This window comes from Myzus persicae, unplaced genomic scaffold (genome assembly GCF_001856785.1).
Source record: "Myzus persicae strain clone G006 unplaced genomic scaffold, MPER_G0061.0, whole genome shotgun sequence".
Classification (NCBI taxonomy): Eukaryota; Metazoa; Arthropoda; class Insecta; order Hemiptera; family Aphididae; genus Myzus; species Myzus persicae.
The window spans coordinates 609,771-628,658 of record NW_019101460.1 but is presented as its reverse complement, the minus strand read 5'-3'; the positions used below and the strand labels follow the sequence as shown (position 1 = coordinate 628,658).

The following is an 18,888-nucleotide window of genomic DNA, read 5'->3' as shown; positions in this document are numbered from 1 at the left end:
AAAAAATTCGTGTCAATATATATTTTTTAGATTTTTTGGGTACAGAATGTACTTCTTGTATTAGATCTTGTTTTAAATTTTAAATCCTTAACTATAAAAATATTTTATACATTTTTAATTGTTTATAAATAATTAGTCAATTTTCAATTTGAACAATTTTGTCAACATTTGAACTTTATACAATTATAAAAAATTTTTTAATAAATTATTAATATTTTAAAATTGATATTGAAACAATGTGTGAGGAGCCTTGTATCAATTTTTCAAGCTTTCATACCCAACAAATAAAATTGTATTGACATTTATGAAATAAAAACCAAAAAAAATTCATATGTCAAATGTTGAAATGTATATACATCGTATAACTCAAAACAAAACAAAATATTTTGAGAATTAAAACAATTTGAAAAATGTTCTTGATTTGTACAAATTTTGTTAAAATTCAAAATTCAAATTCTCGTAAAGTATTATTTTGGATTTGAGCTCAATTTTCATTAACAACAACTTACAATGAAACTTGTATACAATTTAAAATCTTTTGAAAGAACGAACATTTTTATCGACATTAATTTAAAAAGAAAAAACTTATAGTAATTGAAAATTTCATAGTATGCCTATAAAGTATAAATTGTTCAAAACAATTCAAAATATGTTGACAATTTGATGGTGTATAGAAAATGCGAGTATAAACATTCGATGAAAATATCATGTTTCTTAACGGTACCTATGCTATTTTAGGTATGGTTAGGTTATGTATCTAACGATATTTTTTTTAGAGTTACACCAAACACCAAAATCGATTTTGTCAAAAACAAATTTTGAGTTTCTTAAATTTTCAATTGTTCACCCTGACGCTTTTGAAAAGTATTGGAAATTTTTTACTTTTGAAAAAACCAATTACGGCATTACCCATACACATTTTTCCTTTTATATCTAATATTTGAACATTTAATTCAAGATTTCTCACAAGTCTGTCTATCTTTATCAAAAAAAAAAGTCTACCGTAAAGTCAAATTCAATTTTTGAAGCGTATTTGAAGTTCAAATGTTTACAACATTGGATATTTATTCGATTTCTCGTGGTACGGTTTTCTTATTTTGTTGTAATTAAAAAACGACTAACCTAAGATACTTAATTGTAATAATTTTATTTGTTAGGTCAAAAAGCCGGACAATTTAATACAAGGATCCTGATCATTGTTACAATAGGAATTGAAAATATTAAAAATACATATGCTTGATTTTTCTTATAAATGATGAGCATTTAAAGCTCAAAGTAATGTTGACAACATATTTTACTAGGTATCGTGGTAGCGCGATTTAAGAGGATGTGATACCCGCACGTGTATCTCCGTCTGACAAGTGCGTAATATAGCAAATTTCAAGCTGGGGCGCTGGGCTGTTCACTTTTAGCAACGTTAGTTTTAAAAATTAGAGTGAATTAATTAATTAACCTCTCATACGATTTAAGGTAAAACTATAATCTAGAGTCTAGACTCCAGAGCCCCACTTAGCCTTTTGTTGATATCATAATTTTGAAGTATGTTATGACCTTTTTTGAAACTGTTCATTTTAAAATGATGATACCTTACTTAAAAATAGTAATATCAACAAAAGATTACGTGGGGCTCTAGATTATAGTTTTATCTTTAAATTATATAAGAGGTCAAACCACTGTAAATCTTAAACTAACGGAGCTAAACGTGATCTGCTGAGCGTAAAATTTGCCATGTTACGCACTGGTAAGACGGAGACAACATAATATGCGGGTATCACGTCTTATTAAGAAAACGCCACACCTGCATGTGTTGTCTCCGTCTTACAAATGTACAACATAGCAAAAACTGTTTTGTGCGGGACAACTTTCCTCTCACCATATTTGTAGTTGAATTACCAAATTTTCCCAACACTTAAAGAAAAACTTTATACTCAATATGTTCAGAAATTTTGGAGGCACAAGGCACAACTACAAACACAGAACGATAAAAGTTATCCCGCTCAAAACAGTTTTTGCTATGTTGTACATTTGTAAGATGGTGACAGCACATGCGGGTGCGGCGTTTTCTTAATAAGACGTGATACCCGCATATGTTGTCTCCGTCTTACAAGTGCGTAACATAGCAAATTTTACGCTCAGCAGATCACGTTTAGCTCCGTTAGTTTAAGATTTACAGTGGTTTGACCTCCTATATAATTTAAAGTTTATATTTGTATATCTTAAATCGTGGTATATATTCGTCCGTTGTTATCACGATTAAAGATAAATAATTGTTATAAATAGATATATGTGGGTAATGATTGACGATCTACGACCCAGGTACATCGTACATAACGGATATACCAAAAAGATATTTTCGTTTTTGATAGTAATATTATGAATTATGATATTTTTAACTTTTGGCTCCAAAATTTGGATAAATCGATAAATGACAAATGTCCTCACTTCCTCAGTTCTCATGACTAGTGTTAAGGCAACGTAGTTACTAATTTACTATTTAAGTTGTTACATATTTCAATATTTGTAATTACTAATAAAGTAATAACTAATAAGTAACAAGTATTACATTTACGGTGACGTTTTTTCTATTTGCACACGCCACACTTCTTAACTTTTTTTTTATTTTTACCCAAATTATCTGTAAGAAGTGTTATGTCTATATAAAAAGTATGTTTACATTTGTGGTTTATTTTTATGATTCACCGTTCCTAGTATTTATAGTATAATATAATATATTAATATGTGGTTCATACTTATTATTTTATCTCAAAAATACAAATCTTTGTGCGACTGATGTCATTATTATAATCATTACTAAGTCAGGTGAGCAAAATTATATTAAACTATTATGAGGATGCTACCCACGCTTTTGTTGTCTCCGTTTTACCAATTTACGACATACCAAATTTTCGTTCACTAGTTTGAATAGTGTGCCGTTGGTTTAGACATTAGTAAATTTAAGTATTATCAAACTTTTAGGTAAGAACATTATCTATGCTGAAGTGACGGCGGATTCTCAATATTTTCCTTTTCGAGCAAGATACGAGTATGTGAAATAACACAAATTAAAAATGCATCTAAATAATCAAAGTGGAATTATTGTATTGTAAAGTACCTACCGACACATGAACAGATGATGTTCATACCACTAAGTTAGTTACATAGTAGGTTGATTCACCCTAATTTTGATCTAATGAAGCTAGATATTAAATACTGAGTGTAAATTTGCCATATTATACCTGTGTAAGACAGAGACAACAAATAATGCTGTTGTTATGTTGTTTTTAAATAATGCTCATGATCATCCATAACATTTGAAATCAGTGAGTCAATAATATTATTTTTGATTATAATTAGTAGAATGGAAAAAAATGTTCACAATAAAAGAAGATTCCGTTTCCGTACAAAGATTATGCTTCATGAGGTCCAAAAATGCAAGAAAGAAAAAGAAAAGAAAAGTAGATTTTTGATAATACCTAACAATTATTACATTTTTATCCCCAAAATATCAAAATTATTTTTAAAAATATATTTTTATTGTTATTTTACCTAATTACAGATGCTATTACTTCTTCATCCATTATTTCAAATGATTCAAAAAATGATGGAGTCAATACAATAATGTAAGTGTGGAAATTGATTTTCGATATTATTCCTTCCCATATTTTTGAGTTTAGGCACTATAATTTAAATTGTATTTAAATCCTGTTTTAAAATCTTCAAAAGATGACAAAGAATGAAAGAACTTACATTGTAAGTATCTATGAAAATTGAACTGAGTGAATATGCTAATTTATATTGTATAATTAATGACAATTATTATTATTGCATTGTATGTAATGTAATGTAATTATAATTGTGAGTGGAAGCAAGTGCAGAGAGAGTGGTACTATAATTGTGAAATTAATTATGTTGTGTATTGTTATTCTCAAAAATATATTTATTAAATATTATTTTTTTTAGACTTAAAAGAAAAAGAAGGAGAGGTAAAAAAAAGGTTGGGCCTTTGAAAATATATATTTTAAACATGTTTTAATTAAAAATTCTTATGTTAAATTTAGAAACAAAAAAATGGAAATTCAAAAAGTGATAAACCTAAATTTAATTCACAAAAACATCGTAATATCCAAACAAACGAGAAAAATTCCTTTGGTTTAAATAAACGTAAGAAAAATCCTTACAGAAGTTAATATTTTTACTGGTCAATTTAAATCAACTAATGAAAATTGTTTTATTTGATAATATTTTTAGAGTTAGTAGATACTAGTACCAATATCATCATTAGTTTAGCGAATGACAAACTGAATTCATCAATGTACGTATAATAATTATAACTAAAGTTTATTTAAAAACTATTGCGATGATTAGTTAAATTTAAGTTAACTATTACGAAATTGGTATATTTTTTTAGTTGTTGGGGGTTTGGTGCTTTGTATTTAAAAGGCCTCGCTAATCATAGTCCCAACCATGTATAAAATTAAATGAACTAGTCTTCCCTTTAAAACATACATGTACTCACACTCTGTATTTAAAAAAAATGTATATTAGATGCTCAAAAGTAATGTTTTAGATTTGGAAAATATTGTAGCTTTTTAATATTTAGTGAAAATATTAATATTCTAGTAAGGAGGTATAAGTTATATCATATTGCTTGAAAGTATAATTGACTTATTTAATAGAACATATTATGTTTTTTTTTTTTTAGATTAAGACCACAAGTAAAAATAATTAAAAAGAAAATGGATAAAAAGCCTAAGGTTCTAACTCTTGTTTACTTATATTAAAATTACAAAAATATATAAGAAATCAAAATAGTATTTGAAATTTAAAAACATATTTTTGTTTATTTTAGAGTCATAATACAAATATTTTGGAAAATAATAATGTGGTATGTACAGATAAGTGTCAAATAAAAGAGTGCTTAGAATTTCTTTTAAATTGCCATGACCACCAAAAAAAAACTTACAAGGGTTAGTGTTTATTTAATATTTATATTCATTGTTAAATTATGTTTAATTGGATTGCACAAAGCCGAGCAAGTTAAGAGTTTAATTTGAGTTATTCGATAAAATTAATTAATTGAACAAAGCTAAAGTTAATTTTAGTAAATAAGTTAAGTTATATACTTTCTGGAAAATAATAACATAAATTAAGTTAAAAGTTACTTTTTTAAAAACCCATTAACCACTCTCATCTACATATTTTATGGTCCATGAATAGAAAAAAAACTTATTTTTATCTTAGCCTTGGAATAAGATAATAGATCAGTGTTTCTCAACCTTTTTTAAGTTACCGCCCCCTTGAGTGTCAAAAAATTTTTTAACGGCCCCTACAATGTGAGAATTCTATAGTAAGGGTTAGGTTAAGGGTATTTGGAAAATTTAAAAGAAAAAATTGAAATTATCTAATAACTCATGTTTTTATTTATTTTTTATATTTGATATATTTTTTATTTATAGTTCTAGTATTATGGTAATCTACCACCCAAAATTAGTTCACCGCCCCCCTACCACCCAAAACTAGTTCATTGCCCCTCGGTGACATTTTACCGCCCACTGGGGGGCGATATTGCCCCCGTTGAGAACCACTGTAATAGATTAAGAATGAATACAACTGACTTATATGCATAAGTATTATACTTTGAGTACAGCACAGGCCCCCATTTAAACTATATGCTCTGTAATGTGATATTCACATAAAAATACACATTTGTTTTCAACAAAGAAATGCAAAAAACATACACAGTTCTTTATACAAATATATTGTAAATAACTTTAATTTTTAATAAACAATTAAGTTATGCTTAAATAATTTAAAAACAAATAACTTAGTTACTTTCCGTCATTCTTTTTTTTTAACAAGTAGAGTTTAAAGTTATCAATTAACTTAACTTTTATTTTTTTAACCAGTTACTACTTTGGAATTGTATGTTATACAGATATTTGTTTGTTTTCACATAACAAACTAATAAACAAACATTTATTTTCATAAATATTTTATTTATTCATAAAGTTGTTACAAAGTTATCATTGTTTAGAAATGTTTAATGCTGTGCATAATCAATTTTTTAAATTTTTCCTCATTTTATTCATAAAAATATAAATTAGTGATCATTAGACAATATCTGATATTCACCAAGTACTAGTTACTATCAAGGTTGGGCATTAACGAGTTAAAAATTAAAATTAAATTAAAACGTTAAGTTAATATTAACTAAAATAAATAACTCGTTACTTTTTTTTTGAAACTAAATTTTAACTTAATAAGTTAATTTTTTTACAAATTGAACGTGTTAACTTCAAGTTAATTATACACAGATTTCTTACAATTAAGTTATATTTTAAATTTGATACAACCCATTGATTTATAACTTGATGCCTTAAGAAATATTAGGTATAAATATATAATATAAAATAAATGGAAAAATTTATAATTAATAAATAATTAATCTAAATTTATATTTATATTTAGTCATATAATTGTATACGGGTCGCGACGTTTGTGTACTTAATTAGTTTTCTTGTAAACCATAGGTTCCCAACCTATGGTCCGCGAGACATTGTCATGTGGTCCGCGAGCCATACTTACAAAATGTAAAAATATTTTAATAATTTCATTTTCCTTTGAGGCATAACACTAACTATTGATAATCGTGTATAGTAGGTCGTTTCTTTATAAATTTATATTACATAGTGAAACCCATGTTATTAAAAGCCTTTATTCATGTAATAATAATCAAAATTCTAAAATATGTGAAAAAAAATTGATTCTTATTTATAAGAAAAATAAGGTATACAATTGAGGTGGTCCGTGACGTATAGAAAGTTCTCATAGTGGTCCGTAGTACCAAAAAGGTTGGGAACCACTGTTGTAAACCAAGGCATCAATCAACCTTTTAATCTTTTAAGTGACATTTTAACTCATACGCCACACATCCCGAGAAGTACGTTATTACTTATTACAATATTACCTGAAATTATTAAAATAACTCATGGGGAAAAAATTATTTCTGAAAATCATCGTTAATGCTCCGATTCAAAATATTGAAGCTGATAGTAGAACTTGTATAATTTGTGTATTTACTAATTTACTATTTATACTATTTTAAATGCCCACCCTAAATCCTCAGTAATTATTGCTAAGCATACTACATGGTTGGCCACGCATGGGTGCAGAAATCTAAACTTGACACAACTTTCAAATTTGTCATTCATTTTGTAGGCAACCTATTTTTCTTACAGATTTGAAATAATTAAAATTAAGTTAATTTTAACTTAATTAATTTTTTTTATTCATTAATTTTTAACTTAACGAAGTTATAAAAATACTATAGTTAACTTTTAACTTAACTTATTTTTTCTTATATTAACTTAACTTAACGAGTTAAAAAAATCATTAACTTGCCCAGCCTTGGTTACTATTATTATAGTTTGATGTCTAGTTTAATAATTGTCATTTATGAACAGTTGGAATATTGTTAACTGAATTTATACTTATTTAAGTATTTATAATAGTATAATATACTGAAGTAATGTGCCAAATATATTTAAGTTTCAACCAACTATTTTATGAAACATGATATGTAACTGAATACATTAACTGCACATTAATTTACTTTATTTTTTAATAGTGTCAATGAATAACAGTTTTTTTGTATATAGATAAAAAATCCAAGCAAAAAAAGAAAAATAAGAGAAATTCTAAGGTTTGTTATTGTTATGTATAATTTTTATTTTGTTGAAATTTAAAGTGCATTTTTTTATTTGCTGATTGAGGATACTTAAAAATGCATTATCATTTCTTTGAATAAATTGAATTTCCTTACCTTTGGTATCATGCTTTTACATCATTTTCATTAGGTACTATTTTATAATGTATAATGTATACTTTCTAAAGTAATATATTTTTATGTTTGTTAGCAGTCAGGGAAAATCCTTTATAGATTCTGCGTTAATCTTACACAGATCTCAATATAAATATGTGATCTAATCTGATCTGTCTTTAATTTTTTATACTAAACCTTTCGGTACAAATTTCTGATGTAATTTATTTTTGTTAAGGTTTTGACTGGGTTCAGCTACTTAACCATATTAAATTTGAATATTATAATTTATATTATTATTGTTGTCATGCAATTGTAAAATTCACATATAGTTTTTATTAAATTCCCATGTAATAATATATTTTAAAACAATGGTTGGAAATTGTATATTTTTTCTATTTTTCTCAAAAGCATTTACAAATGACAAGTGTATGTCATTATTTGTAAAATATATGCAATTATTTGCAGGTAAGTATTATAGTTCTAAATTTTAAATTTTAAACATTTTGTTTTAGATGGTAGTACAAGAAAAAACTGAAGTATCTAATGAAGTAATAAGACATAAATATTCTAAAATTAATGAATACTTGGAAAAAAATGCATTTGAAAGTCATTCAAAGGAGATATACTATGGTAAAATCTATAATATAATCTTAAATTGTTTTAAATTTAATTTAAAAGCCTTTTCTAAAGTTGTCTGTAGCATAGGCGGAGATCTTGTGAAATATTAAGGGGGGCTCAAATATTTTATGACAAGCAGACCCGTGGGGGCATTGCCCCCACACCCCCAACAAACTAATTTTTACATAAGATCACTCATAAAAAATTGTTCTCGTTGACTCGTTATCATAATAACTTAAATAGTTACAAACATAAAAAAAATAATAATTAATAAACGATTTAAATTTAAATATTTCAAACATATTTTAACTAAATTATTTATTAAAAATCTAAATCACAATCTCAAAAGAAATGTATTCCCAAGAACATCAAACAATAAGTAAAATATAATTTAGTATAAAATGGTCAATACGGTTAACGATTCATTTAATCGTGATAAACTTTACGATAGATTTAATACAGCTATAGCGATAGTCCTATAATAGCTATCGCTTCTAGAGAATTAACAAAAATTAGGAAAAGAAATAATATTTTTCCCATCTAAAATAGAATGGTATAATATGTTATTCAATATAGATGGCCAATTGGTACAAAATATGTACAATATTAGGTATATAAACACAATATAATATTATTGTGAATTGTGACTTAATTATTCGGTATGTTACCGTAAATAATAAATTGGTAAATAGTGTGTATGTAATGTACTATGTACTCTTATATAATTGTGAATATAAGAATATAAAATAATGTAAAAAGTTCTGCTAACTGTACAAAATTACGGTATTGTTTGTTTAATATTCTTAGGGGGTCTTTAACTTCAAATCATTTATTTTGGGGGGACTAAGCCCCTGTAAGCCCCCCCCCCTCGATCCTCACCTATGGTCTGTAGTATTGCAACTTTATAATATTTTATTTAAATTACAGAATTTGAAAATTCATAAAATAGAAAGTTTCTTATTATAAAGGTTTATTTATTAAAAAGCTTCAAGAGGAGTAAAATTACAAGTATATTGTAGGATATACATTTGTAAATTACAAATATTGCCAATAAAACTGCATATGAGACAAAATATCAAAGAAATAAAATTACATATTTTATACTAATAGCCAATAGGTATGATCATAATATGCAGCTTATTGGTATACTTATCATTTTGATGGACGTTCATCTTAGTTTTGTTTCAATCAAAAAATTTTTTTTTATTTTGTGATTGGAAATTTATTTTACTCTATTTATGTATTTGTCCTGTCAAAACATTCTCTAACATATCTCCATCAGCTCTCCACACATGTCCCAGCCACATTTGCATCTCATATATGCTAGTATATTTGGGTTTTCATATAGGCCATACAGATCTTCATTGTGTTCTTTTTTCAAATATTCCTAGGTTGTCTTTGTACACTGGTCCATGTGTATTTCTTAAGATCTTTTCCGCGTAGCAAATTTCTATTGCCTTCTTTTGTCCTTGACCAAGTTTCACTTTCATAGGTTTCTATCGTTAAAGGTTGTGTTCAGAGTAATTTTTGATTTTCTTGATAATAGTTTCGATCCCAGCAACTTGTGTATACTAAAGTAACATTTATTTATTATTTCCATTTGATATTCTTTCTTTTATTTCCCTATGCATATTAAAACACCCAAGTATTTTTAATTATTCACCTTTTTAAAGCTCATACTTCCCACTTTCAGGTTTGACTGGTCTATATTTATTCTTGATTGTACCATAAGCTTAGTCTCTTCTTTGTTGATACATAAACCCATGTTTCTTCTGGCTTCTATTAGCTTAGAAAATTAGTGGGTCTCTCGAGCTGGCCTCTCAAGTGTTTCTTAAGAAAATGATGTCATCAGCATACGTTAACACAGGTTCTTCACCAATTATTTCCATTTTCAGTCATCATTTTACAACTTTTTCTAATCCCAAGTTAAACAAAGGCGGGGGTAACGCATCTCCTTCAAAGACCAATGATAATCTCTGTAGGAAACGTACTTAAAGTAAAGTCTTGTTGTTTCACATTTTTACCAAATTTATATATTTTTGAGGGTTTCTAATTCCTGTTTATTCACACTGTCATAAGCTTGTTTGTAGTTAATGAATATCTCAATATCATAATGTATCCTTATCGAATTCATAGTATTTCTCCATTGTTTGTCTCTAGGCGATTTGTTGTTTTATTATAATGTTATTAATTTTCCTTTTTGTTGGGGTTTCAACATGTGAGCCCATCATACTGTATTACATATCTATCCCTCCAAGTGATGATGTTGGTGGTGTCTTTTTTAGAAGACTTTCAAAATGTTTTTTAAACTCTTCTACTACTGAATAACTCTTTTTCCACTAACTCACCTAAATCATTCCTTAAAATCCTAGTCTGTGATTGATATCCTCGTTTAATGCTGACAATCTTGCCAAAGCATCTTCTGGATTTGTTTTTATGTTCTTCAATTTCTGCCAATATTTTTCACTTCTTAGTACTTCATTGGTTTCTTTTTTAATGTGTTTATGTTTTTCTATGTTCATGGTGCTCTTTTCCTTGATGGATTCTTCTCGTATGTGGTTTCTCCTCTCTATCGCTTTCTTGCATCTATCATTAAATCATTTCTTTCTTTTTGTATTATTATTTATATCATTATAGATGATCATTATTCAAATTGTGGTATGCAGACTCCTAGGGGCAATGAGAAAAATCCATTATTGTGAGTATAATAATCAAATAGGAAAATCTAATTAGAACCATACCCATAACTAGTACAAAACTAGTTAGACAAAACTGTATCATACTGTTAATAAATGAATAACGTTTTTATTTTATAGATTAAAAAAATTATTTAAAAATAAAAAGAAGAAAAAGAAAAAAGTTTTTAAGGTTTGTAATGTTTCTAAGTATTTTTATTCAATAAGAAATAATAAGTATCATAATTTATGTATAACAGTATTAGTGCATCACTTATAGTATGTAAAATATATATTCTAATATTATTTTTATTGCAATAAAATTATATTATTATTATATTGTGTACTTACAGTATTATGTGATATTTACGTATTATAGTGATGGAAGTTTCGAGCTATTTTTTTCGGCCATTATTATTATTGTTAGTTTTACTTTATTCACACAAAAGTTCACTAGAATAATGTAATAAAAAAACACAACTACTATTAGCAGTACTACAACTTTTATGTGCTATTATTATTTAATATTTTTCACTTTCATATTGAGTGTCCACACGTTCACCTGTTTCTCAAAGGTTACGTTAGGTTAGGTATATTAGTTTTACCACTGTGATTACATAATATTTTAGTGAACCTTAAAACCTCATTATAGAGGTTTCAAATTTAGATAATTTAAATATTGTATGAATGATGAGGTTGTTTTAATGAATGTTTTAGGATGTGACCCAGAAAGAAATAATTCCTCCAAAGAAAGATACAATAGAACGACAACAATCAATCACAACCAGTGAAAAAAAGTTTCCAGACAATGATATCACTACAGATTGTAAAAACTATGACCGTTACATCTTCAAAAAATATTTTGAATTTCTCTCTGCTCATACCGTCAATGATAAAGGTCTGTATTTCAACAATTATTAATCTATTATAAATGCTTTAAGTTATTGCACCTATAAAGTTATGTTGTTTGTGGCCAAAGTGCAACATTTACTCTGGTAAGTCTAAATTATTATCAACACATTATAGAATACAAACTTGTGAAAGACTACTAGTATGTAGAAGGTATATGTAAAAAGTAGTTTCTTATCAAACAGTGTCAATTGTCTAGTGATCATTATATAAGAAAACAATAATTTATTAATGTTGTTTACAACTAAAAAATAGTTAGGTATTTTTGCTCTTGTTTCCTATGTTATATTGACAAATATTTTGAACTTGGATTGAAATTCATAAGAATATTTATATGATGTATATTGTATACTCTAGTTTTGTTTGAAACTTTATAGTTCAACAAGTCATTATAGTTTGAATTATTTAATTATAATTTTGGTATACCAATTATTTAAATAACGCTTGAACATTTATAAATCAGTAGACTTAAGAATACATTCTACTGTATTAGGAAATAATATTTCAGTTGTGATGTTTGTGAATTTGCTTAGAAAATTTATTCTGTTTATCGATAAGATTGCAGACTTGTGTATGGTAAAATATCATACTTAGATTTTATTTATGAACACTTATTAAAATTAATTAATTTTTTTTTAAATCTTAATTATTAGAATTGGTTTTCAATTAAGAATTTGATAAAATCAACAGATCTGTTTCAAAACTCAAACTTTTTGTCTTATTTATTTCATTTCATAAATATTTATATTTTTTAATATTAATATTAATATTTATTTATTTATTTCTTAAATAAATCACAACTCTGAGACTGGGTGGGAGTGGGAGAAATGTTAATGTCTTGCAATATATTTTAAATGTTTTAATATTTTATTTTATTTCTTCAATAATTACTGAACTGACATTTTATATTAATTCTGTACCTTTATTTAAATTAATTAGATGCTACTATGATTACCCCATATTCTAGTTCAAAAACCTTAATAGCCAGCGATGATGATCCATTTTTGTGAGTATTAGAATTCAAAGGTTAGGTTAGGTTAGCATATTTTATGCCCTAGCCCTTTGTATACATGATATACCTCTTATTTAAATAGTTGACAAAATTGTTTTTTATATTACAATTTGAATAACTCCTTTCTTTTATAGATCTAATAAATCATTAAAAAAGAAAGAAAAAAGGAAAGCTTCTAAGGTTTGTACTTCATAAATTATACTTTATTTAATGATCAAAAATATTGACTATTGGTAGAACCTAATTTGCAAGTAGATATCATAATCATGGAAGTTTAAGATGTTATTATTATAATATCATGGCACGGGAAAAATTATTTAAATTTATATGCCTTCCCTTAGTCTTAATGTATTGGTTCTACAATGATGTATGATTTTTTTTTTTTGTGTGTGTGTGTTACAATCTTTTGGAACAGTAAAAATACTTCCGATTTTCTTGGTAGGAAAGTGAATGTAGTTGTTATTTTAATTGGTCAAATGTAAAAAAATCTGAATAGTTTTCAAACTTGTCAAGAAAAACAAACTAAACATTTTAGACAAAATCTGTATTTGAAAAAATAAATTCTGTTCTTTAGTATAATAACTGTAACCAGAAAAAAGTTAAGCAGAAAGTCAAATTAATATTTTATGAGTGTTTGAAGTTAGACATTGGCTATTTTAATCAACAAATTCTCACACAACACATACACTTAGTTATATTTTAAGCTGACAGACCGTTTTCGCTCATAAACGTTTTTCGTATACATCAGTTTTATATCATTGAATTAAAATTTCACACATCCATTACAGTGACTCTTTAGACACCTTACGTGCAGCAGAGTGTTACCCACTTAGGTGCCTGCTTTTTAATATAAATAATATAAAATAAAACTTTTCTTATTTTATGTTAATTATATTTTCATATTTTTATAAATTTTATTTGTTAAAAATAGACAAATAATGATCGCATATTTAAGATACCTACAGTATTTATATTTTCAAATAACAAATCACAATAATAAAGTACATAACTGAGTAAGTTCCAATCATTAGTTTTTGTTCATTATAAATTGTAGTTTCTTTTAAATTCTGAGCAAAGGGGTGAGTTATTTTAAGTCAATTTTACAATGATGTGTTTTTATTTATTTTTTTTGTGTGTGAACATTACAAGTAGTCAAAATAATACTTTGATTCTAAACTTCAGTAACTTGTCTGGTGTGAAAGTGAATCCAATGGTTCAATTGAGAGGTCAAAATTGAAAATTCTCAGTAATTTTTATAAGTGTCAGGAAAAACATTAAATTTTAAGTAAAAACCAGTTTTAAGAGCGATTGAAGTTAAAATTATTTTGAGATTTGAATTTCACCTGTAAATTAACGATTTCTCATTGAACGATTTTTGGAAAATTTATAACACGGTGCTTTTTAAATAAATTTTAAGTTCAAATTTGGATAAAGATAGATATTTAAACAAAGATAATGATTTTAGCTATTTTGTTGTTATTTAAAAATATTATTCGTTGTTATTTGAAACTTTACAAGTATATTAATATATTTTATACACACAATGACATTTTTAAATGCAATTTTTTCTCAACAATTAATTCAAGCTACTGTCTTACTAATTATTATAATAGTAAGATAATTCACGTTATTGCTATAATAACTTAAAATATAATACTTCAGCCTTTAAATAGGCTGATGGACCGTTTTTGCTCAAAATTGTTTTTTGTATGCAATGGTTCATTGTATTTAAATTTTAAAACGTCCCATTCCTATGACCTGCTCGGCACGTACGGTACAGCGGAGCGGCGCCCTCTTGCCCAACCTTTTTTTTTAACTTAGATATTAAATATTTCAAAATGCATACCATATTTATTATGGTAAATTATAGTAGTAGATAATGTTTAAATAATGATCTATGAACTGTCTTGAAAGAATTGAAATTTTAATATTCTTAGTATTTCAATATTTAATATATTTTTAACATAATATTCTGCAGGTCATGACTTCAGAAATAATGATACCGAAAAAATCAAAGAAAAGTAAACGACAAGCTACATTAGTTAATGAATATTCGGGTAAGGATGCCCCCTTAATAGCGTCAATGGATAAGAAAACATACAACAGTGATGGATACGTGTATGAAGGCAGTGGAAAGAATTATAAATTCTTCTGTGCTCAAGGTGATAACATGGCAAGAGCAGACATCAACATTGACCCAGGTCTGTAAATTCTGATTTAATTATAAAGAATCCAGGCACTAATTTTCTAACACTTGATACTGAAAAAATATCTGTAGTATACAATGTAAATAAAATCTAACTTGTCTAGATATTATAAAACCCATTCCTGTATAAACCTCACACATGTAACTTTTACATTTTATTTTATCTAAAAAACTTGAAGTTAGTCATCCAAAACTTTCATGGAAAATACATTATAGGTTTTTAAATTTGTTTCAAATATTAATTTGTTAAAAACCAAAAGTGTTATTGTTAAAATTAAAAAATTTAATTTTATATCATTGAAGGATGTCTGGTATCCTTAAAATAAAAAACATTTTGTACATAATCAATGGCGACTCAATAATGACATTTCTTCAATTAATATTTTTATACTTGTTATATTCATTTTTGCCAAAAATTGCATTTGAAAATGTCATTGTGTGCACAAAATATAATTATAAACTCTAAATGTTGTAAGTACCCATGAATAATTTTTTTAAAATACAACAAAATAACTAAAATTGTTATTCTTGGTTTAAATATACAATTGCATCCAAATTTGAACATAATATGTAAGCTTTGAAAACTATTGGGACTGCAATAAAATCTAGTGACAAGAAAAAAAAACACTGAACAGATTTCTCGCTCTTCTCAAAATCTAAAAATGTATAGAAATGTTATACCTGTTTTTACTGTGGAAAAATTATGAAATGCTTACTATTATTTAAGAACCCTGGCATATTATTTGTTATCAATTGAAATAATTATATGTATTAAAATATTTAGATGCGGATACTATTAAGACCACTTATTTTTCAAAAAGTTTAAAAGATAACAAAGAGAATACATTATTGTAAGTTGAAGACAATCTTAAATTTACTTCCTACCTCATAATAATATGTAAAAAAGCATTCTTGTTATTTTATGTGTAACAATATATTTGTTTTAAAATAAGAACTGTTTTTCTTTTTAGAAGTAAAACATTGGTCAAAAAACTAAAGAAGCAAAAGAGAAAACATGTAACGGTTTGTGTAATAATACAATTTAACAAATATTCATAGACTTATACTACTAGACTAGAACTTACTGTGTATACCAAAAGCACTACGAGTTGCATAGTAAGTAATAACAACTCGTAGTGATATAGGCTGTTTTAACAAAAAAATACTGTGATGTAGCCTGTCTTGATAATAAAATACAATAATCTATGTATCTTACACTACCACCCCTCACTACCATACATATTGAGTAAATAAGTAAGCAAAAAGCACCCTCTACATTGTTATGCTTTCCATACACTCATTGCTTGTATAGTAGTATAATAAGGTCTATGTAAATACTATGCATTATTATGACATAATATTTTATAATAATTAATGGTAGTGTTCTATAATTGTGCTTTAAGTATCAGGTTATTATAATTAAAGAGTAAATTTTTATGCCATTGCATATCTTTTCCTTAGTAATACTTGCGGCATTTGATATAAATTTATTAAACTTTTAAGATTGTATTCAAAGTGTTATGTAATTTATTAGTATATTTAGATCATTTTTTTATTTCTATTTTGAGTATATTTTTTATGTAGGTACAAAATATACTTATCAGTTATCCATTAAATTTTTTTTAGACATTAAACAACATCATTACCTACATTACATTTTCTAACAAATCATCTCATTGTATGTTATATTTCATGTCTATGGGTAAAAATAATTAATTTTCTTATGCATTTGTTTTTAGATATTATTACCTTTCTTTTATATATAAAGATAAATAATAAGTTTAGTATTTAAAAAATATGTTTCTATTATTATTAGGTATGTATAATCTCATTTTTCATTTTACCATGGATATTTTAGTATTTAGTATTGCATTTGTTCATTGCCTATGATTTCTAATGCATTTCTAGTACTTAGTCCTCCTTTTAGTTAAAATATATAAATGTTTACAACATTAGAAGTCATTGAAAGTTTAGAGCGTATATTTGTATGATTATAATAAGTATTTTATTCGTAAAAGTTAAATTAAAATTATTGTGATTACTCATTACATAGGTACATTTATTTAAAAATTTAAAACATAAATGTTAATTAATACAACCTGTCATTCTAATATACCATTTATGTAAAATATATTATTATTAGTAGTATTATTACTATTTAGTTACAATGAAGTAATCTCGTTTCAAGTACGAACAATTTCAAAATAATATACAGTAATGTTATTTTAATGAATGTTTATAGGTGGCGACCAGAGAAGAAATAGGGCCACTGAAGAATGATGCGATGGAACAAAAACGACCGATTACTGAGTGTAACAAGTATTTAGAAAATGATATCGTAAAGAAACCGTTGCACACCCCCGAAATGGGTGACACATCAATGACACATCACTTCAATGATTACGAGCCTGTCGTTGTTGAAAAGTCTTTTGAACTTTTCTCTGTTCGGGATGAACACCAAACGAAGGATCAAACCGTCGGTAACGAGGGGACGTCGTATGTGATTAATAATACAAACATTAAATCTTCCAATGTACAATCATCATGCGCACCAGAATCTACACGAACTGGAAAAAGTTTTATCGAGTGTGATATTTGTTCAAAAACGTTTATTAGTAAATATAAATTGTCCATACATTATAGAACGCACACCGGTGAAAAACCTTACGAATGTGACATTTGTAGCCGGTGTTTTACTGAACGATCAACTTTGGTTTCACATTATAGAACGCACACCGGTAAAAAACCTTAGAATTGTGACATTTGTAGCCGGTGTTTTACACAAAGATCAAATTTAGTTTCACATTATAGAACGCACACCGGTAAAAAATCTTAAACGTGTCGCCTATGTAGCGTTTCGTTTTCCGTAAAAAGTTCATTGGTCTCGCATTACAGAATGCACTCCGGTGAAAACTTACAAATGTGACGAAATTTCATTTTCGCAGAGGAGTTGTTTTTATCATGCACCGATCATTGAAGACATATGCGGCTGATCCACTTAGACAGCTGTTTTTAAGTACCCATATTATGTAGGTATATATTTTTTCGTTTAATAAAGGATTCCATAACAAATATTTTCTACTCGAGATTGAGTGTGTTTCAAAATAAATATATAGAAAATGTTTTTTTCTTGCATATATATTGCTAGTTCTAAATGTATTGTTATTCTGAAGAGTTGATGTAAAATATTGTCCCCTACTATATTATTTGGATTTTTTTTTTCCTAAACTAATGGATTGTTATAATGTGTCTACTGAAGACGTAAGAGAAAGAAACAATTTCCATGTAATATAAACAATTGTATAGAAAAATTATTTACAATTTTGAAAGCCCATTGCTTAAAATAATAATTTTTTTTTTTTATAAATTTAGTTGAATCGTCCATATTATACATATTAATCTGTATTATTTATAACTAATATAGGTTCCAGTAATATAATTTTAGATTTTTAACTATTACATTTATATTTTCTTATTCCAGAAATTAAATTAACAGCACTAGTTTTTAACTGTATCTAATATTTTGTAACTGCATGTGGTCATCGTGTTACATTCTACCTACCGTATTACGTTTCTATATTAGCTAGTATATAGTATGTTATTTGTATACCTAGTATTATATTATGTTTTTAATAAATTTCATATT

General features: G+C 26.4%; 1 protein-coding gene across 5 annotated transcripts; it reads left to right on the top strand.

Moving 5' to 3' along the window:
• The first annotated feature begins 2,772 nt into the window (after window positions 1–2,772).
• LOC111029220 (uncharacterized protein PFB0765w-like) lies at window positions 2,773–18,361 on the top strand. Of its 5 annotated transcripts, XM_022308164.1 has the most exons (20): window positions 2,780–2,820; window positions 2,977–3,149; window positions 3,355–3,455; window positions 3,557–3,620; window positions 3,961–3,994; window positions 4,059–4,161; window positions 4,249–4,312; window positions 4,703–4,754; window positions 4,850–4,967; window positions 7,659–7,702; window positions 8,335–8,452; window positions 11,078–11,138; window positions 11,257–11,308; window positions 11,833–12,013; window positions 12,964–13,030; window positions 13,171–13,216; window positions 15,015–15,237; window positions 16,027–16,093; window positions 16,214–16,265; window positions 17,485–18,361. In XM_022308164.1, exons 3-20 carry the CDS (start codon window positions 3,359–3,361, stop codon window positions 17,992–17,994), a joined length of 1,953 nt encoding a protein of 650 aa, XP_022163856.1. In that variant the 5' UTR covers window positions 2,780–2,820; window positions 2,977–3,149; window positions 3,355–3,358; the 3' UTR covers window positions 17,995–18,361. The 5 variants fall into 5 exon arrangements, with proteins under 5 accessions (XP_022163860.1, XP_022163858.1, XP_022163856.1 ...); XM_022308168.1 differs by lacking the exon at window positions 2,977–3,149 and having other exon boundaries at window positions 2,773–2,820; window positions 3,358–3,455; XM_022308166.1 differs by lacking the exon at window positions 2,977–3,149 and having other exon boundaries at window positions 2,773–2,820.
• Window positions 18,362–18,888: the final 527 nt, after the last annotated feature.